General features: G+C 36.5%; 1 protein-coding gene across 2 annotated transcripts in view; it reads left to right on the top strand.

The window, feature by feature from the left end:
- ASAP1 (ArfGAP with SH3 domain, ankyrin repeat and PH domain 1) overlaps nucleotides 1-25,978 on the top strand; it is a 154,793-nt gene that overhangs the window by 86,173 nt on the left and 42,642 nt on the right. For both annotated transcript variants that reach the window (XM_026053427.1, XM_026053426.1), the window contains exons 4-11: nucleotides 6,486-6,558; nucleotides 12,550-12,695; nucleotides 18,675-18,749; nucleotides 19,109-19,158; nucleotides 21,614-21,743; nucleotides 22,507-22,592; nucleotides 23,601-23,676; nucleotides 24,622-24,708. In XM_026053427.1, the coding sequence (XP_025909212.1) occupies nucleotides 6,486-6,558; nucleotides 12,550-12,695; nucleotides 18,675-18,749; nucleotides 19,109-19,158; nucleotides 21,614-21,743; nucleotides 22,507-22,592; nucleotides 23,601-23,676; nucleotides 24,622-24,708 (723 nt within the window). The remainder of the gene's footprint in view (nucleotides 1-6,485; nucleotides 6,559-12,549; nucleotides 12,696-18,674; nucleotides 18,750-19,108; nucleotides 19,159-21,613; nucleotides 21,744-22,506; nucleotides 22,593-23,600; nucleotides 23,677-24,621; nucleotides 24,709-25,978) is intronic.

Below are 25,978 nucleotides of genomic sequence, written 5' to 3'. Positions count from 1 at the left end.
GTATAAGTTCAGGAAGGGAGAATGCAGAGAGGAAGGGGACAAGCTGTTCTCACTGGTGGCCAGTGATAGGACGAGGGATAATGGCTCCATAAGCTGGAGCACAGGAAGTTCTGTCTGCAGGTGAGGAGGAACTTCTTTACTGTGAGGGTGACAGAGCCCTGGAACAGGCTGCCCAGGGAGGTTGTGGAGTCTCCTTCTCTGGAGGTCTTCAAAACCCGCCTGGATGCCACCCGGTGCCACATGCTGTAGGTGCGCCTGCTTGAGCGGGCAGGTTGGACTAGATGATCTCTAGAGGTCCCTTCCAACCTTAAATATTCTGTGATTCTGTAATATGATTGGATTTCTTTGAAGACTTACATCATTCCTTTTACATTTTGAAAGCATTAGCCCGTGTAGTACCAATGTATGTTTCTTAATCTGGGCAGGAAGGATCCAACTCAAAGAAAATGCGATTCATGACATGTCATGATTTGCTTAAAAACTGAGTACCACATTTATAAACACTTATGCTCACTTATAAATAGGCAGTTGTTTGAAATGCAAGATTTTTCTGTTTGTGTTCTACACAGTAATTCCCATAGGGCTTTCTCTTGCTTTCCATTTTTGCTGTGGCTCTGATAACGCTACTGTTATTTTGCAGCCATAACACTAGCAAAAGTTGTGTGTCACTCAAGAATATTTATTATATAATGACACATTCACAGGCTGAGGCTTGAATTAGGAATGTGTCAGTACCTGGGGTTCAACCAAGCCTTACAAAATTAGTAGTGGGTTTTTGTTGTTGCTGCCTGAGAAACTGATAGAGTGTAGAGGAGTCATACGAAAACCCGTAAATTTTCTTCCCTGCTTTTGCTGCCTTGGGTTTCTGGTTAGTAACTCTCACTTGTGCAGTGAATCTGAACACAAGACAGTAAGGTGCAGTCCGTGTTCAGAGGGGCCTTGTTGCCAGTTTAAGTGTGGGAATCTGTAGCGCACGGATTCGTCTTAGATCTGAAGCTGTCTTAGATCCTGCAGCTTGTGGGGGAAATTTGGTATCTCTCTCCTGGATATTTTCAAGTGTTGCCACTATGAAAATACTTCCACACACAAAACTAAGTAGCAGCTCTATGCTTGTTAGGAAAAACATGGTGAAGGAAAAACCTTCATTTTGCATAGGCCTTGGATATAAATATTTGCAGTTTGGCTCCTATGGCACAGGTTTCTCAGTAGAGCGTTATTGCCGAGGCGCCAGGTCAGCTACACAGGACTCACTAGGTCTTTTCTAACTAGTCTCGAGTATCCTGCTCCTTGAGTAATAGTTCAGGAATAATCTGGTGACTATTTAAACGATTCTTTATTAAGAATTTCTACCTAGTGGGAGTGGAATAACCATCTTGTTGCCATCAACTTCCATCATATACTCTGCATGTTCTAGTAAATTCATTGCAGTGTTCAAACTAAACTTTGRTTTTTAAAAAAGACACAAATGAGAAAGCCTTGGAAATGCTGACTGCTTTTCTGAGGTGAAGACAGCATCTCCTGTCAGCTCTTTCCTCACGAACATCCACTTGCTTCCTCAGGCTGCGCAACTGGCAGCAGGGAAACTGAGGGAAGAGCAGTTGATGGGATGTCTGCCAAGCTCCGCTGAGACCAGCGCAGGGCTGCGAGGATGATCAGAGGCCTGGAACATCTGCCCTGTGAGGAAAGGCTGAGAGAGCTGGGYCTGTTCAGCCTGGAGAAGAGAAGGCTGAGGGGGGACCTGATCAGCGTGTATAAATACCTCAGGGGAGGCAGTGAGGAGGAGGGGGGCGGCCTCTTTTCAGTGGTGGACACTGATAGGACTAGAGGAAATGGCCACAGACTGAAACACCGAAAGTTCCACAGGAAATTGAGGAACAATTTCTTAACAGTGAGGGTGACAGAGCCCTGGAACAGGCTGCCTAAAGAGGTTGTGGGCAACCTCTTGTGGGAAAAGGCCCTTCTCTGGAGACCTTTAAAAMCCRCTTGGATGCGGCCCTGTGCCTCGTGCTCTAGGTGACCCTGCGTGTGCAGGGGGTTGGAGTAGATGATCTCTGGAAGCCCCTTCCAACMTTAGGGATTCTATGATTCTGTGACCAGCAAAAAGCATTTGCTGAAGAACCACATGTGCTGCCGTGGGTTTGTGGCTTAGGGGTGTGTGCTGAGCCCTGCTGTTGGAAATGAGCTTTAGACTTGTGCCACCAGGGGCARGTCCAGGGCAAGGCGAGCGGAGCAGCAAGGACAGGGCAGGCGGCTTGAGCCGCTTCTCCGTGTACAGAATAAAGCTCCACTGGTCTCCTCGCGGGGTGGCTAAAGAGCTCTCCTGCAAGAGGCCAACACCTGATTTTTGTTGTCATCTTCCTCAAATTATGGAAAATTATGATGGTGAAATTATGGGGGTTTGTCTTGTTGCAGCTTCAGTGGTATGAAATGTGGTACCTGATCAGCCTGTCCAGTCTGCGTTTATTATCCCTCCCATAAAGTCTGCATTTTGCTGTGAAGAAAACTGGTAGAATTAACTGCTGTACAGCCCCAGGAAGGTACTATTATTATGTAGATATCATAATTAGGAATCGAACAGGCAGGAAACTGGTGAAAGATTTTGTATWTCCTTATCGTCCTTCAAAATCAATATATCTTCTATTTATTTTTTGTGGAATAACTTGATCTTCCATCTGAGGAAACATGCATGTGCCTAAAGAGCATTTGTGACACCCGTTTGTTTGTGTACGCTCAAATAATTTGTGTTGATATTTTTTTTGTGCATGTACAGAAATATTTTCTTGGCATGCATGTATTTTGCCAYGAGTGCTTAGCTTGTGCCTGCTCCAGGAGCTTCAGGTTGCTGTTAGGGGGTCATCTTAAAATATTGTCATAATTAAAAATATTTCTGTTCTGGCATCTTACTTTYAGAGGTGGCTTTTGGTAGTGGTTGGGTTTGGAGACCTTGGGGCAAAGCTCTTAATAACAGAGGGAAATTCTGAACTTCCTCTGCTATAAGAATCAGCAAATGTTCTGGTTGGAACACGGAGCTCTTCTGGGTAACATGCACTTGAAGAGATTAATAATTTATGTTGATACATGAATGCGATCATCAGCCTAGAGCTGCCCTAGTTCTTGTTGCTACTGTAGGTCTGAAACACAAATCAGTTTTATTTTCCTTTCCAGGGTAAAGGTTTGTACATCAAACAGCGTGGTGGGTTTTGTACATTTACACAGTGAGGAGGCGGTGGCAGCCCTGGGCTCGTGACTTCTGGAAGTGAAATGTGCACAAAAGTTGCTGCAAAGAGCGTCTGAGATAGTGGGTGCACAGGATTCGAGAAAGGCAGATTATGTTGCTCAAACCCTGTTTTTCATGTTTGGTAAGAAAAAGGACCCTCAAAGTTACTCAATATCTCATATATTTTATCTAATGACATAATCTAATATAATACAGTGTATATTATGTAACTGTACATACCACATATGTCACAAGGCACGATTAGTGGGGTACATAACTGTGCCTTGCCGGGTCTTAGTGCATCAAAGGCAGAAATTGTGAATCTAGGACTTTGCAGCATGTGAAGTAGCATGATTTCTGGTGCAGAGTTTAGTGGCTGTTAAACAGAACATGGCCTAAAAATAGAAACTCTGTGGAGAAAGGATGAGATCCGTAGGGCTGCAGATGTGCAGAAGAAGCATTTTTTTTGTGTGGACAGCTAGAGGTGGCTCCACGTGGTTTCTGGTGGAGAGGGCTCGGATGTGGAATATGGGACAGCAACGTACATGGAATCACAGAGCGGGTGAGGTAGGAAGGGACCTTTGGAGAAGATGCAGCCCCAGCCCCTGCTCATAGGGTCACCTAGAGCATGTGGCGCAGGGCTGTGTCCAGGTGGGTTTTCTGTCCCCACGGATGGAGACTCCGCAGCTTCTCAGGGCAATCGATGCTCTCTATATTTACACTTCTAAATGCAGCAAAATAAGAAGAACAGCTCCTACAAAAGCACCCGAGGCAGGCAAGGCTGCTTCGTCCAACTTTTAACATAGTTCAAAGGAATTATCCCTTTTGGGGAAAATAAGAAATGAATATACTGTCCTTTGAAGGAAAGTAGCGTTAGAAGTTATTAGCAAGTAATATCTAAGAGGAATGCCATATATATGGGAACTGTGTGTATTTATATCTAGAAAATATTAGATGGAGATAACTTTTAATACACATACAATCCTATATATGATTTTTTTTGCTGTTATATATAGTGTTGTACACTTCGTTCCTACATATACTTGTATATTTGTCTCTTAATTTGAAAATTTTGGACTCTGAATAATTTGTTCATCTACAGATCCTATTTGAATGCACAGATACAAAACTGAGCTGTGGTGTCACTCTGATTTGGATCACAGGCTCCTGCAGGCWGGGGCTGTCACCTCTGAGCACTGCTCTGCTCAGTGACTGCACTCCCAAAATAACGCAGGGCCCTCCATCCTCCCCCCTGTATCAGTGACCAAATTAAACCGCGTTTCAAAATCCAGCTTAACAGATCCCTCTATGTATTTGTCTTTCAAACATATAAGACAAAATAATACAACCAGAATAAAAAAAAATATTTATATATTTATATATTCATATGCATTTTTTTTTAGTTAGCTTGTCTTAGTCTTTTCTAGACYCATTTCTTTAGGAATAAGATGACTCTTTCTTTAAATTCTTTACGTTTCTCTCCTTAGCGTATCTACTTTGCTTTGGTATTAAGCTTTCTTTCTAAGCATTATTAAGTTTAAAGATATCTCTTTATCTTGTGAACTTTAATGATTCTCTACTTTAAAAATATTGGGTTCAGGTTTGTATTTTAACTTGTATAAAACTCTGTAGACAAGTGAAACGGTATCTTTTGCCTGCTGGTTGAAGATGGAGAGAATTGCAGTAGAAATGTACGATATGAATACCCAGCGTGGCATATAGATAAAAGTAAAGCTTTTGACAAATATTATAAAGGAATTTAAAAAGAGCTTCCTACTGTGCACTGTCTCAAAAAGGAACAGAGTTCTTACAATTTTTTAAATTCAATAAAATATTAACACTTTCTGCCAAGATGCAAGTCAAGTGAAATCCAATATTGTAGGAGATAATGAAAGAATGCAGTGATTTTTTTTTTTTTAACACATCTGAAATCATTGTTCTGCTGGAAATGAAAATAAAGAGCATTAGAAAACTCTTGCACAAATTCTGTAGTTCTGAACTTTCTAATTTTAGCTACCACTGAAATGCTTGTGTGACGGTTTTCAGTTGAATCCTAATATGTAAAAATATGAAACTTTTTATTACAAACTTTAGTATTTTGCTTTGTCAAAATTGGATCACTCCAAGATAGAACTGTGTAAGCTCAACCTCAAAATAAATAGGAAAAAAGAAAACCTATACTTTGCTTACCATATGTTAGGTACCTAATCTCCCTTGCATGCGAGTACAGGGCACTCTTAACTAGATCATTTTCCAGAATCACAGTGTGGAGCTTTCATTTTCTTAAATGCACTAATCCAGACTAGTGTTTACTTGGACTTATCTTGTGCTTATTTGTCATAATTCTTTCTGCTGCCAACGTGTTTGTTTTCTTGTATCAGATTGTGAGTGGGTAGTGAGAAGTCCTTTCCAAAAAGTAGCCAGGAATCTGATCCTAAATTAGCCATTATTTAATAATAACTTCTGGGTTTTTTTTTTTTTTTTGAAGTTAATGCTGTCTCCAGAGAATGTCATACTCTTGAGTGATGGAAACCTTCAAATACATGTCTGAATATTGCTTTTCAGATATTCTTTTTCAGTGGCATTATGTTACTTGCTTATGTTTGCAAAAGCAGGTCATAAGTCTTTTGATTTGCCATGTTTCATCTTATTTATAAAATTATGTTGTGGAGTGTGTAGGGGGAAGGGTTAGTGTGATGGATTATGTGAACTTGGGGTACTTGCTGAAGCTATTGTTATAAATGATTTATAACAGAATAAGAGGTATTTATTTGCATGGGCTTTTGTCTTTCACGTTCATTTTCTTTCTTTGCTTGTGTGCATGTTTTCTGTGTCCTTAAGGGGCAGAGGAGGGCTGTGGGAAAACCATAGAAATCAGCAGCACCTGAGTTGTGCTAGAAAGTATAGGGCTCTAATAGAAGCTTTAATAACTGGGTGGGGAGGAGAGGTTGAGATATTTTACATTATGACTAAAAGCTTTGTCCCTTATGGCTAAATCCATTGTCCTTTCCAAAGCTCCTGGTTTTATTTATTTATTTATTTTTTTCAGTTCTGTCACTGTTGTTCTCTGCCTTGAGAGAATTTTCAGTTCAGTTCTTTAATTCAGCTTGAAGGGGATGAATGACCTGGCACCTTCCTGGGGCTTGAATATGTTACATCCACAGTTTTTTCCAGTTTCTGAAAGTATTTATTTTGTATTTTAAAATGTTGCAGGGTATTTCAATGGTCAATGATGTAAGTTTTTAAAATTTATTTTTTATTATTGTAGGCATTGGATCAAGACAGGACTGCACTGCAGAAAGTGAAAAAATCTGTGAAAGCAATATATAGTTCAGGACAAGGTAAGGCTTTGTTTCCAGATTTACATGAGAACCTAAGCACCTGAATACGAGTTAGAAAAATCTGCTTTGCAATTTACCTTGTTCAGGTGTATAGAATAAGAGATGCTTATCTGTAAAGTAGTATTTTGAGATTCAACATTTTAAAATCTTTTTTTTTTTTTTGGCTCCTGGTTTTGTGTGGAAATAACATGTTCTCTGACTCTTTCACCCTCCTCCGTTTCCACCTGGACACCTTCTAGTCAGCTGGATGTAAATATTTGATTAGAAAAATGCAGTCCCTRTTCCCCAGCAATTTTAATCTGTTAAGCACTTCTTCCTTCCTTAGAACAATTTCTTAGTAGCCTTTATTTGGAAAGAAGGTTGTTTCTGTGATGTTTGTTTTGTCCTGTTAACTTGTGTTTTTAGAGGGTCTTTTTTATGTGCTACAGATTCTTTTTGCTTCTGCCAGTCGCTAGCTGTGTTGTTCCACTAGCACCATAACCTCTTCCAAAACTTCAATTGATGACTAGTGTTTTCTCAATAAATTATGAAGCTAGATTGCAAAGTAAGGATAACACTTGGTAAATGTTTATTTAGTTTTACACTATTTTTGAGTTATTGAGATGCTCTAAACAGCAATTTCTATTTGGAAGTACTTTCTTACCTAATTTCAGAACCAATAAAAATCTTAAAACGTTTGAACAGCTTTCTGTCTGTTCTGAAATACATGAATAACTCCAGAGGTTATAATTACCCACTGACCTGCGTTTTGTGATAAAACTAGTTGAGAGAACTTCAAAGCCTGTCCCTAGTTTTGAAAGCCCTATGCAATCCATATTAGCTTATGAGCTGTTTACATTGAGTGAAAGGCACTAGAAGGTTGCTTACTCATTTTAAATGGCTCCCATGGCATTTTAAGACAGATTACATAAAAACGGGCAGCTGTTTTCAGTGGTCTCCTTTGCTTTTGAAGTATTCTTTTTATTAAAGACTCAAGCTAGTCTAAACTTTTGAATAAAGAGAGCATTACAGGTAATACTCTGGCTCCCTCTTCAGAATGTTATTGTGATAGACTATGGTATAATTTGAAGGACATGCACAGGAAGCAATTTGTACAGTAATTAATAAATATAATTAGTAATTAATAAACATAATTTTTGCCTCCTTCTCACATCTGTCATTAAAAATATAGAAACAGCTCATCTTGTTTTGATTTTCTTTCCCTACCAATATATTCTAAAAAGGAAAGTATTGGTGATGAAATCCACTGTAACTTACAAATTATCACCTCTCTTTTGCTTTCTCATGTCTGCTTATTTATCTCGCTTGTTATTTATTTCTGTAATGATGAGATTTCATTTGTAGGTCGGAACCTCTCCCGTGGGAACGATGCTTGCACTTAATGGAGTGTCCAATCTAACTAGCTTTCATGTAACATTTGGAGTCGTTTGTAATGGCAACAGATTTCACAATTAGTTTTCAGCTTTTCAGTAGTCATTTTTTGTTGGTGTGATTTCCAGATACAATCAAAAGAGACAACGCAGTAGTGAAATAAAAATTTTAAAAAAAAATCAATGGAAAGAATCAATGCAGTAGTGAAATAAAAAGTAAAAAAAATCAATAGAAGACCAGAGATGAAGACCAGAGACATTGGGCAAGACCAGCAGTCCATGTGGTGTCCCACAGTGTTCAGGAGCAGATACTTACAGTAGCATGAGAGCAAAGACAGAATGAGGAAAAGCTCTTACAAAAGAAAACCTTTGTACTTTCTCAGGTTGAAGTGATATGAGGGTCTGGATTTACCTGAGTCAGGTGATGTAATGATGTTTTATCCAATCCATTTGAATTCATATAAACTTTTTTTCCCTCTCCTTAGAAGGGAAAAGAAGGGAGTTGGGGCTAGAGGGATCAGAACTGCCTTCAGTATTCAGAGTTTAGACACARCATCGTGATATTGTCTATTGCATCCTGTATTTCTTTTTTAATCATTTTTAATATTCAACTCTATTTTATTTGCTTCCTATTGAATGTTGAGGTGATATGTTGCAACTCAGGATCTTTCTTAATAATAGCTAATTCACAGTCATTCCTTAAAATTAAGAGCATTTTCCCTGTGTTATGCTGCCTGAAGCACATTTTTATGCTTCATCCATTCACAATGGGACGTTTCATTTGACTTCGGAGCTACCTAGATGTAAACTTGTTGYGATAGACTTGGCCATCAGTGTCATCAGACAATCAGTGCATCTAGTAGAGACTTCTAGGGTGAAATGTATCTGGTCCTGTACGGTTGAGCTGTGACTTCTTCTAACCTGAATGTTAGGGAAATGATGAGACGCTAAGTTCAAATGTAGATATCATCAGTGTAGACCTCTGCATGAGGACAGTCTAATCTCACCTTCATAGTCAGTTTTTATTTGTTATTCTCCTGAATAACGTAGTGATTTTGATTTTCTTCATAAAATATTAGTATTGTTCTCTAACTGACATATATGCTGTTAAGCTATGTGGGCCTTGCCACAGTTCCATACAGGACTTCACAGGTGACCTCCCTCTAAGGAAAGCCAAGTGCTTATTTCTTCCTTCCTCCTGACCCCATTTTTTGATGAGTTATTTGTTTAGGTGAGGCTGATCCTTGTTAAACTTTGTTTACTTAGTTCCTTATACTGATTTGGTTGGGAGAGACTTGTTCGACTTGAATTTCTCTTGTGTTCCTGCTTGTTGACTCCTTGAAAAAAATGCCTGTACCTTGATCTCAATGACTTGCCACTGTTCATTTAATCAGCTTTTGTCAGTTCTAGCACTCACAGCATATTTAAAATAAAGCTCAGAAACAGCATGACAAGAAATCTTTCATAAGGACTTCTCTGAGCACATTAGCAATGAACTTGGATGGAAAAGAAGTCATATTTTGCTATTGCTCGTCTGTTCTAAATGTTCTTACATTTCAATGAGCTAGAGAACCCACAGACTTACGAGGAGGCTCTTTGCGCTAGAAAAGTTCAAAGGAGTTTTTATACCTACTTTTGTCTTCAGCAACCTGGGCCTGGAAGGCTTTATTGTCAAGTCAGGAGACAAGTGGGATGGTCAAAGTCTGCTCTCTTTAATCTTTTCTATTAGACTTTTAGACTTAAGCTTTTTGAAAAATATTTTCTTACATTAGGTAACCTCTGTCCTTTTCAACCTTGCCAACTTCCTTGCCGGTTTAAAAGTCTTATTAATCCTTTATTATTATTTATTTATTTATTTATTTAATTCAAGGAGTGATTCTTAACTATGCAATCTTCAGGTTTATTTGAGTGCAATTTGAGGATCATCGGTTGACAGGAAAGYGGTGTGCTTGCGCACTGCTCTTTTGAAGGCCACTTGCTTGATGGCCTTTTTCTGCTCTTCAGAGTTGGAGGGGATCATGTCTGATCAAGAATGTTCTAGATAAAGGAAAACTAAGGTTTCAGTTTTAGTGATCTGCTTTCTTGTTGCACTGCGTACAGGTTTTCCTTCTACATGGTTTATCAGGACCACTGTGACCCCTCTCTTCTTGCCTTTACGAGGTCCTGGCTTCCCTGACAGATCAGCCTAGGGGAGGGAAGGATTGAGGAGGCCCCTCTATCCCTACACACACCTGCCCYAAGGGGAGCTCCCCCCGTCAATGGGACCGTGACACATCCAGTAATGTCTGTAATTCTGGGACGCCTCAAGGAGCTGCTCGAGGAGGAGGATGCCTGTCTGGGGAAGCTGCTCCATTTTCATCACAATATTGAGCTTTGTTTATAATATCGAGAAGACACGAGCCAGCTCTGGGCAGAAACCACTACTCTTTCTTTATACTGCTGTCCATGTGTCTCTCCAGGGTTATTGAGGTCCTTCCTGCAGTAACTGTATCCAAGGAAGGAACCATCAAGCCAGGCACRTTATTGCTTTCTTCATCTGGAGGGGATTTGATTAGAGCCCTGGGAAGTCGTCTCTGTGGCAGCGTTGGGCAGCGACGTTAAACGTGCTCTTGGCTCTAGGCACGCGGCATTTCATAGGCTGTATTTTAGCACTGACTTTACTATTCATTTACATGCTTTTAAGGTCAAGTAATGAAATCGCAATTCATGAAGAGGAACTCTTAATATTTTTATTCTTTTTACAAGATTTATGTAGATACGTAACAATTGAATCTTTAGGTGCTACTCTTGAATTTCATATGTATTTACTTGGTACTTACAGAGTTACTCCTTTTACTTTTTAACTGAAGAGTTTCATGTCTAGGTTTTAGGTGATTTATGATCTGGAATTCCTGAGCATTTCCTATACATTGTTCTAGGATAATGATTTGCTTCCTGCTTCCATTTGCTTTTATCTTTCTACAGACACAGGAAATATTCTTGCTTGAATCTTTTTCCATCTGTTTTGAAAAAAAATATTTTGAAGCATCTCTGCTTTTCAAGTAGCAAAACAAGAAAGACCTTAAAATCAAAATACTAGGAAATATTTTGGAGATGAAAGTGCTTCCTGGCAAGAAGAAGGATTTCATGACCTATTAGATTTTCTTCATTTTCAGSCTTGTTGAGTTATCCTTCCTTTTCCCTCAGAACAGTAGGGTACATTTGAGCTTTATTAGCTCAGGAGTGTGCAAGCCAAGGCTCCCTCTTAGCTTAGTCTTCCCTGTATATTTGTGCAACAGCTTTTATATCAAAACAAACTCCACATTTTATTATTATATCTTGATTTCTTGCTTTTAATATTAAGCTATTTGATTAAAAACATATGCTCATGGAACAATTCTACTCTTATTAAAAACATACTATTGAAGTTAGAGTTCCATATTAACATATAATTAATTTTGGGCTTTGAAAAGCTCTGTGGAATTTCTGATGTTACATTGTGACTTGTCAAATGTTAGGGGCTGTTTTAGTTAGTTAAGCGTTAGGAGTTTTTTAATCTTCTAATAGGATTTTAAGACTTTTTTTATTTCTTTTGAGCTTTAAGTCAGTTTTGATTTGGGCATCCTTTCTCTTCTAGAAGCATTCTTGTGTAATTCCTAATCAGCTCAAGGTTTTTGTCCAGGCACCTTTGTGCATTGCAGGACATTAATAAGTTGTTTGTAATTTATGTTAAATATGGGGTTAATATTTAAAAAAAAAAAAAAAAAAAAAAAAAAGTCCTTTGAGAGATGAAGGTGATAAAGGCCGTTTCAAAGGGCTGTACTAGCAGATTTCCTATGGAAAGGAACCAAAATGGGAGATGGAAATAAAAATATGCAAAGAGATGCCTGAAATGAGGGGAAAAGCATTTCAGACAATCTACAATTCAGAATTTCCTTTGCCTTTAAGATATTTGTGCATTTCTATCTGTTTCAGTTTACTTTCTTGGCTCTGATGCTCAGGACTTTTGATTTGCTATCAAGTATATGGAAATTAAAGCAAGTCTTTGGCTATATAACAGTGCACATTTTGTTTAGTGGAGGGTAATTCAATTTTAAGGATGATGTGAAAACAAATTCTTTTACTGTAAGAACATTTTCTTCATTTAAACTTAATCTGATTCAGATTTGTTCCCCGTGGTTTTATTTTGATGACATTGACATTATTATTTGTTCTGTATATGTGTATTGCCTTAATAGCAATAAATATTAAATCAAAATAGATTATTATAAATTTGAATGTTTATAAGATGAGGCAGATGTATTTAAATATTTTTTCAGTTGACCTTACTTTGATATTATTGCTTTATTGATCATTACTGAGCTTTTGTATTGATATTAATGTACAATAATGTTGAACATTCAATAATGTTAAGTCGCTTGCAAGTGATTTAGAAGAAATATAAGTCTATATGTGGAATAGTCCTTTTTAATACTAAAATATTTCAACCAATTTTAAGTATATATGTTTATTTGTGTGTTTATTGAAATAATTGTTTGCAAATTGGCATCTTACTATATTGCAATACACGTTTGAGCGAGATTAAAGTAATAATTGAATTTCTACTAGACAGTCTTCTGATTTTTAATGTCTCCCTTTGCAGATCATGTTCAAAATGAAGAAAACTATGCACAAGTGCTGGATAAATTTGGAAGTAATTTTTTAAGTCGGGATAACCCAGATCTTGGCACAGCTTTTGTCAAGTTTTCCACACTTACTAAAGAATTATCAACGCTGCTGAAGAACCTGGTAAGGAAGTTCAAATTTACTTATTTAAAAAAAAAAAAAAAAAAACTCAAAATCAAGTACAGTAGAATAACATCGCATTGCAGATGACTTGGGCAGTGATTTTAGAGGTGATTACATTTAGTTTCTTAGAAATAGAAACCTGCTATGAAGTTTATCTCTAAATATTGCTATTATGCACATATTCTTTGTATTTTTTTGATTGGTTTTGTTTATTTGCTGACATGTAAGAGTTAAGTTGAGAATGATGCCTCAGTTTACATTTCTAAGTAGCTGAAGGTGCTCTGTGCATCTCTTTAGGAAACTTAATTTTAAATCATTCCCTGACATCATGTCTCTCCAGTTAAAATCCACTACCATTAGTTCCTGTTTTCTTTGCTCACTTTTGAAGTAGGAAAAATTACTTATTTAGGGCGTATGCTTAAATTCTGTTCATAGTGTGCGTTCCCCGTGGTCTGCAAGGCATCTGTTGTTAAGCATCTCTGAAGATTAAAGCCTTTGCTCAGTTTAAAGCCTTTCTCATTTAAAGTTTACTTTAAGCCTTTTACTTCTGAGAATGCAGTCATAGCAAATAGATCTTTGATCACTGAAATTAATCAAGCTACATTTTCTTRTGAATTCATATTTTGTGGTTTGCATTGGCATTTTCAGAAGGTTGAAGATCCAGATTTATGCTGTTTTCTTATAGCTGGGCGTAAYTCTGGGGTTCTTGCTCTGTAAGGTATAAGAACATGGTGCACTGCAGGCTTTCAGCTCCAACATTGGTGGGGTTTTTCCTTGCATCCTGCTGCCTTTCTCAAGGAACTAGGCAGAAGGAAATGGTCTTCGAGAGATTTTTCCTTACATTAAATAAAGTATATGGTAGCCTGGAATGCCAGAAAACTTCTGAGTCTCAAAAGTCACCTCCTATTCATCATCAATTTCATATTCACCACCAGCTGAAGTTAAGCATGTTTTGCCTGGTTCCTTAGTCCTTGCTTTCATAACACACTGAGATAAAATGAATAATTGATGATTCTGTTTTTGGGGTTTTTTTTAGCATAAAAATAAGGTATATTACAGTAAAATCATAGTGACTGCTATAGACAACATATATATTTATCCCTGTATAAGTAATGGAATTTGCAGCATTAGAAATTCATAGTTTGTTGTTTTCTTCAGTGTAATTAAACGGAAAGCTTTTTATTATTCTTTAACTGTATTGATTGTGTAATTAGATCAGAAGCATTTCAACTTTCTGTCCTGTGCACAGCATCAATGTGTAGCTTGACCTTTTCAAGACAGGCATTTTCCAAGTGTGTTAAAGCTGTACACTTAAGATTCAATTAGGTGATGTACAACTTCTCTTTGGAGATTAAAAATATATATTGTGTATATCTTCATATATAATTGTTCAACAGGGACTTTGTTTATCTCTACATACTGGGCACTATGTTTTTCTCAAATATTTTAAATATTCAGAAGCTTTTGGCTTAATTCCCTTTGCTTTTTAAATATGCATTGTGTATTTAAATAGAAATGTTGTCTCTGTGTGTTATGCATTTATATGGGAGGGAAAAAAGTAATGCAACACTTTTAACTACTCTCAATTTTTTAAATGATTGCGATGAAAAAGGCTTTTTCAGTTGTAATATTAGTAATCTTACACAGCCTCCCAAAGAAACCTTAAACCAAGGCTTCAAGCAGATGTGTATTTTAGCACCTTAACTCTGTATTCTACTCTGTTCTTCCATTATTTTATGGGTCAGGCAGAGTCTTTGGCTGTAAGATACGATGGGCCCACATGAACATGGCTTTTCATGCTGGGTTTTTTGCACCCATAATAACACACAAAATAGGATGTCACCTCGTTCCTTGGGAAGCTGTTAATTGCTGCCTTGTGAGTGTTGCCCCTTCTGCATCCCCTATTTAGCTATCCAGGGACCATCACACTTACCCTCATGAAGCTTGCTCTTCCTTCGAGGCCTATTACGTGGTTCATCCAAAATTTGCTTGTTATTCAGGGCCATTTTGGACTCCTTTATTCTTACTTTTAGCACACAGTTAAAAAAAAAAAATCAATATTTTGAAGTATGTTAAACTTGAAAGACAATTTGAGGCTAGAACCAGTTTTTTGGAAGCTTTATGTTGGATCACAGTATTTCATACAGTGCTTGGGCAAGATTATTTAATTACTACTTTTTCCTAGCAAATGAGAATAATTTTTTTAAGTATTAGTTATTGAGACAAAAAGACTTTTTTAGCTTAAACTGCAGTCATTCAAAGCTGCCTTGTACTAGCTCTGCTATTCTGTAGTCCACGAGGCAGATATTTTTTACGGGATTTAAAATATTCCATTACCAGATCTGTTACATTCAACAGCTGCAAATGGACAAGCAAGCTCATTATATCATGTTATCATTAGGTGATAGATGATATCATATATCAATATATGATAATATCTATATTATCAATTATATAGATTTTCAGCATTTTAAAAATACTTACTTTTTACCTGCCTTTTCTGCAAGAAAGATTATTCTGGCTTGTTGACCTATTGTCCTTCTTGAGCATAACTGTTTAATAATACAGTTAAACAGGAAGCAGAAGATGTTTATAATATAAACATAAACATGTACAAAATGTTTATAATACTGCAAAAGAGAGTATCCTTATTGCAGTAAGGGGAAGGGACTACAATAAAAAATGAGTTAAAAAAACAAGTGAGAAGAAGGTATATAGAAGGTATATAATTYCATTGATGAAAACACCACAGCAGATGCTGAGGCTAGTATTAATAAAATTACTTGAAGAAATAGAATTGAGTATTAAGGTGAGTGACAAGTGAATAGGCACTTTTTGCATGGAGCTTATTTTTGCTGGCTAATTTGTAAGTGTACAACAAATTAAGTGAATAGTGTGTGAAGACATAGAGAAGATTAAGAAATAAGGAAATACAAAGTAAGGAAGGAGCTGTAAAGGAACTATGCTGTAGTCGGCCATCATCAATACCAGAGCACTGGCCTACATTTTCAGTAATTTGAGAGTCCCACCATAATCTTTCTCTGTTTTTTACTTTGCTGTTTTAAATTTTCCTTCTTTATGCTTAAAAAGGTGTGTGAAAATCACTGTATGTGCAACTATGTGGATGTCTTCTGAATTGATCTAGCTGATGTCTTGCATGTCATGCACAACGTGACCTTCACCACCAGTCACAATCTGTTCTCTCCATCCTCCCATAAAGATTTTAAGCTAATCTTTGTGGTTGGATTATCTTTCCTTCCCCTGAATTTGTACATTTCCATCCATTTACAGTGGGTTTTGTTTGTTTGGTTGGTTGGTTTTTATTTTTTGTTTTAGTCTAATTCTGAGATTGTTGTGCCCCTTTATCAGACATGTCCACCTCATTTGAGCTATTGATTACACACAATACGTGAAATGGTTTCAGAATCTTCTTGACTAGTCACATACTAGCTGGCTACTGTTGAGTCATTTCAACCCGAACATCAGTGACTCGGTTTGATTGTCTGTAATGGATCAACTTGGACAAAAGAAAAAAAGCTGTAGTTATTTACTGTTGTGCATTCCTACCCCGGTAACTGCTTTGGGTCTACCCAGTGTACATACTGCAAAACAATTTTCTCTCTTTGGTGAACTGGCCTGTAATTAAATTCAGTGAAAATGCCTCCTCTAAATTAACCTGTGAGAAATGAATTTCAGTTAAAGTTGTTAGAATTTCAGTTAAAGTTGTTAAATTGGTTGTTTATGCTGTGAAGAGGGACAAGTAGGACTAAAGCCTTCTGATAGTGTCAGAGCTAAGAGCTTCTGGCATCATCTCTGTTCTTTTTTCAAAGCAGTGCTCCAATGCATAATATCCCTGTGATGATTTTAATGGAAGTAAAGAGAGTATCCTTACTGCAGTAAGGGACTGCAAGCCTGCTGGAGTCAGCTCTTAGTTCCAAAACAGTCCTGGTCCACATGGGAAAGTGGCTAGAAGAAAATACCAGGGAAGTCTGGAGAGGTGGTTGGGCAACTGATGAGCTGAACAAATGGGTGCTGACATGGGGAGACAAGACTGGAGAGTGCTTAGACAATGCACGTGTTGGAGTTCATCTGCTGTGGGGATACAGCAACTGGCTGAGCCAAAGCTACCGAGTATTTCTTGGAGAAATCACAGAGGATCAGCGAGAGCCAGAGACAGAGAAGAAGAGCAGATACTGTGCGAATCTTGTGCCAGTTGTTACGAAATGGGTGAAGATCTGGGAAAAAAAAAAAAAAAGTTTAATTTCCAGAAGGAAGCTATTTGTTGTAGTCAGTTGTGCATGTGTTTTGTGATTTAAATGTCAAAATTGCTGGGGAACAGCCAGGATGGGTTTGCAAAGATTACATGAAAATAACCTCATGTCAAGACTTGAAGTAGGGGATGGCTTTAGATGCTCATACTAACAATRTGCATAGTATCAAGTTTGACTTGTATATAAAGAATTGGCAAGAGAGAAAGTAATTGCAGTATCCTCAAGATATGACCTAGGAGTATAGGTTAATGTACCTGGGCTCATGAACACRTAGCATTTTACTGGCAGGTCAACCTTCTTGCCTGACGCTGCTGCTGTTACCTGACAAATTGGGGGTGTGTGAAGAAGGGCTCATGTTGGGGCAGGTGATAAACAGCATCTTAATGTTAAGGCTGAGTAAAGAATGCTGCATAGTAGAAGGAGACGAAAATATTTAGCTGTAGCTATGAAGAATTGATCAAAATACACAAATTCTTCTTTTTATGATTATGTTCTGAGAAGTTTTGTGAAGTTATATGGTTGGCAACAGCTCAGATGATGTAATCCTGAGAGATGTTGCCTGTATGTCAGACTATACAACTCTATTTTTTACGGGAAATTGTAACAGTAGCTGATGCTGATAATATTGATGTTATACTAGTTTAAAATACTGAAACTGATTAAAAGTAGTAAAGATAACTATGAAAGCTTTGTTGTGTAATCAGTGCTCAAAACTAGTATGAGCTGTTATGAACTCCCAAATAACAGAAATTCTGTTAACACCAACTGAAGGAAAGTAAATTGTTTAGTGGGCAAACCTAACTAGGAGCCTGGGGGTGAATGGCAGCTTTTCTATCAGTGTTAACATTGCCAGTTTACGCTAATAATTCTTATTTATAAAGGTTAATAGATATTAAAAATACCTACCTAAAATCTATTTTAAAAGTCTAGTGTGCAAGTCTAATATTGTGCAAATAAATCATGGTGGATTTGGTGGCAGGACCGAAGAGGATAGTGTTTGTGTGAGGGCACTAGGCAGGAATGATATTCCTACGTAGCCAGGCCTGTGATGGGGAGTTTTTGGGAGCTGGCACTGCACCCACGCCGGCCCCTGTGCCATCCCCAGACTAGATTGTGTCTCCTTGCGCTGGTTGAGGCAAAGCCAAAAATTCTGCAGATGGAAAATTCACCTCTTCTCATGGGCTCAACAGGGTTAGGTTTAAATGGAGGAGTTTCAGCATGTGTCTAACTATGTATGTACTGGACAAGCCAAATTGCATTTTTTATTATATATCTTGAGCAGGGAAGGAGAGGGGAGCCCTTTTTGCTCCTCTTCTTCCTCGATGATGCAGCGTGGGCCGTGCACTCAGTCTGCCTGCAGCACAGCAGCTTCCTCGTCCTTACTCAGAAACCAACACGAAAAATTTACTCCAAAGCCAAAATTGCTTCCTAAATAATTCATATGTTTGCTAAGAGAGACTGAAGGGTTTTAAAATTCATATTTATGTCATGTGTGTATTTTACGGTTAACCATAATTACAGTGTTTCTGTCTGTGGTGCAATGGAGTGTTTATTAGTTCTTCTTAGAATGAATTTACTGTTAATTTAGATTTTTTTGAAGTGGTTGCAGTTTCATTAATGATGATAAAATACTTGTCGGTAGTATGTTTGATAATTTCATAATAATTTTGAATAGTAATGGTATCTTTTTTTTCCTTCTTCCTTTTAGCTCCAGGGTTTAAGCCACAATGTTATTTTCACTTTGGATTCTCTATTAAAAGGAGACTTAAAGGGTGTTAAGGGGGTAAGTGTTGAAAACTAACTATGTTTATGGAAATGTTATTAGTTTCAGCTGTCTTCTGGCTGCTTTCTCTTCACCCGTGAGATTATTTCTAACTTTGGTATCCATTAATATTTCTGTATCTAGTCCAAAGAATAAATTTAAAATTGGCATGAGTACAATTTCAGTTGCTTCTTTGAAATTCTGTAATAAATCTCTATCTTAAGAAGTATTGGAAAGCACTACTTTACAAAAAAAAAAGATTTTTTTTAATGCTGTTTGAATTTTTTAAGGGAAAACTTTAAAAAGAGTTATGCATGACTTGAAGTGATATTTTAAAGACAATATTAAATATATTTCAAGCAAATTTTCTGTTTCTCAAGGACCTTAAAAAGCCTTTTGACAAAGCCTGGAAGGATTATGAAACCAAATTGTAAGTATTTTTTTCCCTCTCTCTCTGCTTTTGATAACTCATAAAAAGAGTGTACTTTTCAATGTGACTTAACGCGCTTCTGTTTCTGAATCTTAAATTTTGAAAGTGAGTCAGAATTTATGTGTCAAGTCAGTAATACTGTGCTCCTCTGTGCAATTTCTAGGGATACAGCTGCGAATATAAAGCAAGATTTATCTATTTATTTATTTATTTATTTTTGTTGTTACAGTGTTAAAATGTTTTTACTGCACTAACACATATAAAAGATTTTTGTGTTCTGGGAACTGGTTAAGTAGAGCAACAAATGATTAAGGGACTGGAACATCTATCATGTGAGGAAAGACTGAGTTAGGACTGTTTAGCCTAGATAGAGAGGAGATCTGGTCAATATGTACAAATATCTGAGGGGAGAATGTAGGGAGGATGAGGCCAAACTCTTGTTGGTGGTGGCCAGTGACAAGGGGTAATAGGTTTAAGTTGAAACACTGGAAGTTCCATCCACATGTGAGGAAGAACTTCTTCACTGTGAGGTTGACCAGAGCCCTGGCACAGGCTGCCCAGGGAGGCTGTGGAGTCTCCTTCTCTGGAGATCTTCCAAACCCGCCTGGATGCCGCCCTGTGCGCCGTGCTCTGGGTGTCCCTGCTGGAGCAGGAGGGTTGGACTAGATGATCTCTAGATCTGGATGAGGTCCCTTCCAACCTCAGCCGTTCTCTGATTCTGTGAAGTACCTGCCTAATGTTGCTTTTGGTGTAAGGAAGATGCTTAATGCTGAAACATTAGTAGTTTAATAGTTTAAAGAGGTGATTTACATGTTCTGTATTGAGAACTGTGTATTTTTGAGAGGGAAATATTTTCATGCAGTTGATGATGTTTTCAAAACATTCATAAAAAAAATGCTTTCTTCCACTGTGCTCTTGAGAGAATGATGATTTTTAAGAAGAGTAAGTTGGAAATAAACATTAATAGAATTCTTATTTTTCAGAAGGGTTGGTGAAATGGTTCATTTCACCATGAAGCAGGTGCAGCTGCTTCATCAGAATTTGGGAGTTCTTGGGAGTCCATTCCTGTGTCTTTTGTGTCCTTTCTTGTGTTCCTCTTCTCAAGCAGTTTATCTGCTTTGCCTCGTTTAGGTCTAACCCAACCAAAAGAGCAAAAGAACAAGCCAGACCAATAAGAACTCTTCAGGCATATGGTTTATCAGCAGTTTCCTTGCTARTGCGCAGTAACTTCGATCATCCCATCTCATTAAGATATTAAATTGTTGTAAACTCAATTGGAAAAGAGTTCATTACTAATCTAAAGCACACACACCCCTTCCCAAAATGACAGCATCTTAATTGGATATTCRGTGAGATTTATATGCAACTATACAGACAAGAATTTTTTACAGACAAGAATTTTTCTTGTCTGTATAGTTGTACAGAYGCTTCATATTCTTGTGCAAGTTTATTCTAAAGACAGCAAATCAGTGGAAATAGGCCCTTTTTTCAGGGATACTAAATGGATCAAACAAGGTCTAGATTTTGAAAGGCAGAAAATAGTAAGCAGAATAATTCTTTCGTTTTTTCTTACAAGAAACACCAGAGTAATAAGCACACTTGAGGGTGCTGTCTTGTGTCCTAAAGAAATGAAAGTTTGGTTTAACAGCTTTTTAAGAAAGCTGGAGAGTTGAGAGGCTATTCTATGTGTGTGTGTGTGTGTGTGTGTGTATACATATATATATATATATATTTATATATTATATATATTATATTATATATATATATATATTTCCAACAAGAAATCTGAAAAAAAGTAATTTTCTTTTTTTCTCTCTTGTGTTGGAAACCTAAATGGCAAATCCAGTTAGTCTATATTAGACCACTCAGAACCGCACTCTGCAAAGCTCTAACTGAGAGTCTCAGGGTAACTTTTTAATTCCGTATTTTTRTTTTACTGTGTTAAGCAAAAACTTTTAATGTTTGCTTTCCATGTAAGTGTAATGACTGGAAAATGTAGCATTTAGTACATGTGTTAATATGTTTAATACGTGTATTAAACTTAATGTGCTGCCTTGTTACTTGTTTTAATTCCTGCATAATGAGGCGTGAAATTTGTTTGTTTAGGATATTCTGATGTTTTCTTGCAGAGTTTAGTTTCTTAGTGTGTTTGTTTTACATTGCAGTAGTATATAGAGATAGGACCTGTATGATAGAACACATCAAACAGAAGAGATGGCACCTTCTTTTCTTCCAAGTAGCATGCAAAGTAGAGAAAAGATGTAAAGAGATGCAGGAAAGGAAGGGAGAAACTTCTTGGCTCTATTACTTCTGGGCACTTGGAAGAAGAAAGAAAACAAAACAGTAGTATTTTGGGAGAACTCATCTTCAAAATGACTTCTTAAATACTGTACTTTTTTTTCTTTTGTGAGAATGTATCTTACTAATCTTAAATTTATCCTAATTGAAACTTCAGTACAAAAATTGAAAAGGAGAAACGAGAACATGCAAAACAGCACGGGATGATACGAACAGAGATAACAGGAGCTGAGATAGCAGAAGAGATGGAGAAGGAAAGGAGGCTTTTTCAGCTGCAGATGTGTGAAGTAAGAAACAAGTTTCAGCTTTTGTTTATGACCTGGTAACTTAGAAGTGCCCCGTGGGTTTGTCTTGAAGGTGGTGACAAAATCTTTTCTGTCATGTAATGGGGTTGAGGGGAGGAAACCATTTCCTTGCCACATAATAGAACGTTATTAAGATATTTGTTTTAACAACTCTATTTAAACTTGGATTCCTCTTATTTTACTCCGTTTGTTTATTTTGGGGTTATTAAACTAAGGTTCTTAGCTGAAAATAAACCATGGTAGTATTTATTTTTCAGATGTACAATGCAGTGCTTCAGGAAGACTATTTTGATTATGTTTTTCCAATACACTTTCTGAAGCCTTCTACAAAATTCCTAATCAGTTGATAAATGATGATGATGCATTATTTCTACAACAACCACTTTTTACATTAGTAATTGTCTGTTTTGCATGTAACAGAAATTTCTTTAAAGTGCACAGTACTTTTGTTTGTGAAAGATTACAATATTTACAGCATTAAAGTGATGTTTKAATACAGTTTAGAAGATTTTTGTCTGCATTTTTTCTGTTTGTTTTAGGATAATTTGATTTTTTTAAAATTTTCTTCTTAATGAATGACCAAAACCTGACCTGTCTATATTTTGCTTTACTATGATGGACTGATGATTTGCGTACACCYAGTTAAATATAGGGATAGTTACTCCATTGAACAAATGTCTTTTTTATTGGAAAATAATTGAAGAATGTAACGCATGTTTATTAACATTTTTCATTTTTTGTACAGTATCTTATTAAGGTTAATGAAATCAAGACAAAAAAAGGTGTGGACCTTCTGCAGAATCTTATTAAGTATTATCATGCCCAATGCAAGTAAGTGTAACATTTTTGAACTTGAGTACAATATTTCTTTTGCAAGATTWTTTTTTTTCAATGTAATCAGGTATTTTCATAATGAGGAAATGTAGTCTGTTAAATGTCTCAAACATAGTATTTCAGTACAGAGTACAAATACAATTGGGAGAGGGAGCTGGAGGAAAAGAGGTCAAAGAATGTTGCCTAGCAAGTTAATTTTAGTTCCTGAAGTCTAGAATATAATTTCAGAAATAGCTTGTTTATTCTTTGTAATAGTCTCTTATGTAAATCTTCAAGCCATGTGAAAGCAAGTGATTCCTTTGAAATTCATGAGGTAAAACTGTCAAGCTGTGAACTTTTTTGTCGATAGAAAAAAGGCAAACATGCAGGAACTTTCATTTAATATAAGCTAAATACAAGAAAAAGATTTTAGAAATTGCTATAGGGAAACATATTGTCTAATAGTAATCAAAATAAACCAGGTAATATTCTCTCTAAGTTGRTGTTTATGAAGGTCACAATACTGATTCTTCATTATTGGAAGATGTCCTACTTTAAAACCACTGGGAAGGGTAATGTCTTTTATTAAACTACTAATTAATGAATTCAGTGGTGTGACTAATTTGGGTATAAAATATTTGTAACATTTTGTAAGGTTTGCGCCTTTCTTTAAAGTATTGAATGCCTGATGTGCATTAGTTCTTCTGTTCCYCACATCCTAATGTGAGCTACTGGCCATATAACACATTTGAGTCATTATATTTTTATTTAGTAAGACACATTCAACAGGGCAAATCATTTCAGACCTCTTTCTAATATCTTGGTATTAGAGGACAGCAGAAGCTGTGCTGTTCTGTGGTTAGGTTGATAATAAAACTGTTCAAAGTGGCACAAGGATTGATTGTTTTAGAAAATAGGAGGAGTTGGATAAGCTTGCAAGAAAAGGAGGAAAAAAGAGAGACTTGTGTTATAAACTGTATATGTTTTGGATTGTTCCTGATAAATCACAGGTATTTTTCATTACAGTTTCTTCCAAGATGGCTTGAAAACAGCTGATAAACTTAAACAATACATTGAAAAGTTGGCTGCTGATTTGTATAATGTAAGTTACTTGTAAGTAGTTCACTGTCTGAATGTGGAAATGTTTTTTGTTTTCTTATGAGTTTAGTTTAGATGACTAAAAATGCACATTTTATACTTGTATTTTAGACATAAGTGTGATCTTTGAAGCTTTAAATACAACTAGAGTGAAGAAAAACATAAAAAAATATCCTGGCTTATCTTAAAGTTTACATTCGATAGTTATAGTTATCATTAGAGAAAAATGGCAAAACAGCTTTTTATTATTAATGTTTCATTAATAATAAACTCAATTTAAAATGGAAGCATTTCAATTGGATCACATTATTGCCACCAATTTTAGCTACCTTAGCTTCTCTTTTTTTTTTTTTTTTTTTTTTTTTTTCCCCTCACTAACAAACAGCTTGGAGTTAGTGCCATCATTTTGAGTACATTAACTTTCCAGTGTTGTTCATGGAAGGCAAGTAATAATGAGAAACCAGAGCTTGTTTGTCACCTAAATGCTTTTTAATTTTATAATCAGAGTGCAGTAAGCCCATTTGCTATTACAGTTTGTGGATAAACTGAACTATATTTTCATTCCTCAATTTAAAAGCAATCTGTCAGGCTTACTGGAGTTACTTAATTATTTGTTCAAACAGTTGCATGAGATGTAATGAACCATTAAAGTGTAAAAGAACAGGGCATGTGGAGTTGTATATTCATGTTTTGCTTGCTTTTGAACTAATACTTGTGGAGAGGGATAATATCTTAGAATGAGCATATCCATGGACAAAAAAAAAACAAAATATAACTGAAGATGGAAAGAACCTCTGATGATCGTCTAGTTCAGTCACCCTGGTAACCAACAGCAGGTTATAATCAGGTTATTAATATCCKGATTGTTCTATATCAGGACATAGGATATATTGGAATGCATAAAATTTGGAATAAATGGTGTGCCTATAATGGCAATCTCTTTCCATAGATAAAGCAGACCCAAGATGAAGAAAAAAAACAACTTACTGCTCTCCGCGATTTGATAAAATCATCTCTGCAGCTTGACCAGAAAGAGGTAAATAGTTTAGACATGTTATTTGCAGGTAGAATGTGAATTTATGCAGATTGTGAAATCAGAAATATGCTTAGTTCATATAGATATAGTTATTCTTCAGAAGAGTTGTCGTATATAGGGACATTCAACATATATAGTAAATAGAGCGTATGTAGTGAACACAGCATTCAACCAAACTAATGTGTAGAATATCAAACTGCATATCAGTGAACAAAGATTTTAGGTTATTTTTACATTTCTATTTAATACATATAAAGAGAARTATTTCTTTCATGAAAGAGAACAATGATAAATCATGATAGTATTTCTGTGCAATTTTATAATTGAAAAAGTTCAGAAAAACACAAAAGCAGTCATTATAGGTCAGATAAATGCTTCTTCATTTCCAATACTTAAGAAAAAATATAAAGTCAGGGGATATATCCTCCAGCAAGGCTGTGCTCAGTCTTCCAGAGCCAGGTGATGCTGGGAAGGTCAGAGTGAGAAGTGCAGACTTGCTTTTACCTATGTTTTTCCATGTTGTTGTTCATCTGCCCCACACGGATTCTGTGATGATGTATTTCTTCCCATTCTCTTTCTGTTGATGTCCTATATTAATGAAGATGATGAAAACTACTCTTCAGCACTTATGCATTTATTCAGTAAAAAATATACCAAAAAGACCTCCCACCAACTTCTCCTATTTTGGAATGTTGTCCTACCAGTGACACATTAAACYATTTTTTATTCTCTACATTTCCAAGTTCTCTTCATGCAACTTTCATTTTACTTTTTCATATCATCGAGTCTAGCATTATAATCACTCCAGCTCATTTTGTTAACATACCTATCCTTTTATCAGTGGAAAAAAAACCCAATTACAGTAATCTTCGCAGTTGCCCCATTCTCGGAAAAACTTGTTTTCACAATCTTGCAATCTCAAGTTGTGCAGAGGGCTGGAGCTGGAGCTTGGCTATGGCAGTGTGGTTTATGATGGTTCTGGTAGACGTGGTGTCTCTTCCTGTTCCTACTACACACTCTTGGGATACAGTTACTGCAGTTCTGTAATTTTTGTGCGAGAATTATCTGTTTACATAAAATCACTACACTTGATAGCTTTAGAGATGTATGTTTTTCATGGAGTAGTARTACAATTTTAATAGTAGTAATATAATTTTATTTTGTATGTAAAATACTGTTTATCAAGTTTATAGAAGAGTAAGCTGTAAACCTCTTGGTTTGGGAATTCTTATTAAAGTGATTTGTGAGAGAAATTCAACTGTAGCCGTGC

This window comes from Nothoprocta perdicaria, unplaced genomic scaffold (genome assembly GCF_003342845.1).
Source record: "Nothoprocta perdicaria isolate Ctin4 unplaced genomic scaffold, notPer1 scaffold_115, whole genome shotgun sequence".
Lineage (NCBI taxonomy): Eukaryota > Metazoa > Chordata > Aves > Tinamiformes > Tinamidae > Nothoprocta > Nothoprocta perdicaria.
This window is presented reverse-complemented; position numbering and strand designations above follow the sequence as displayed.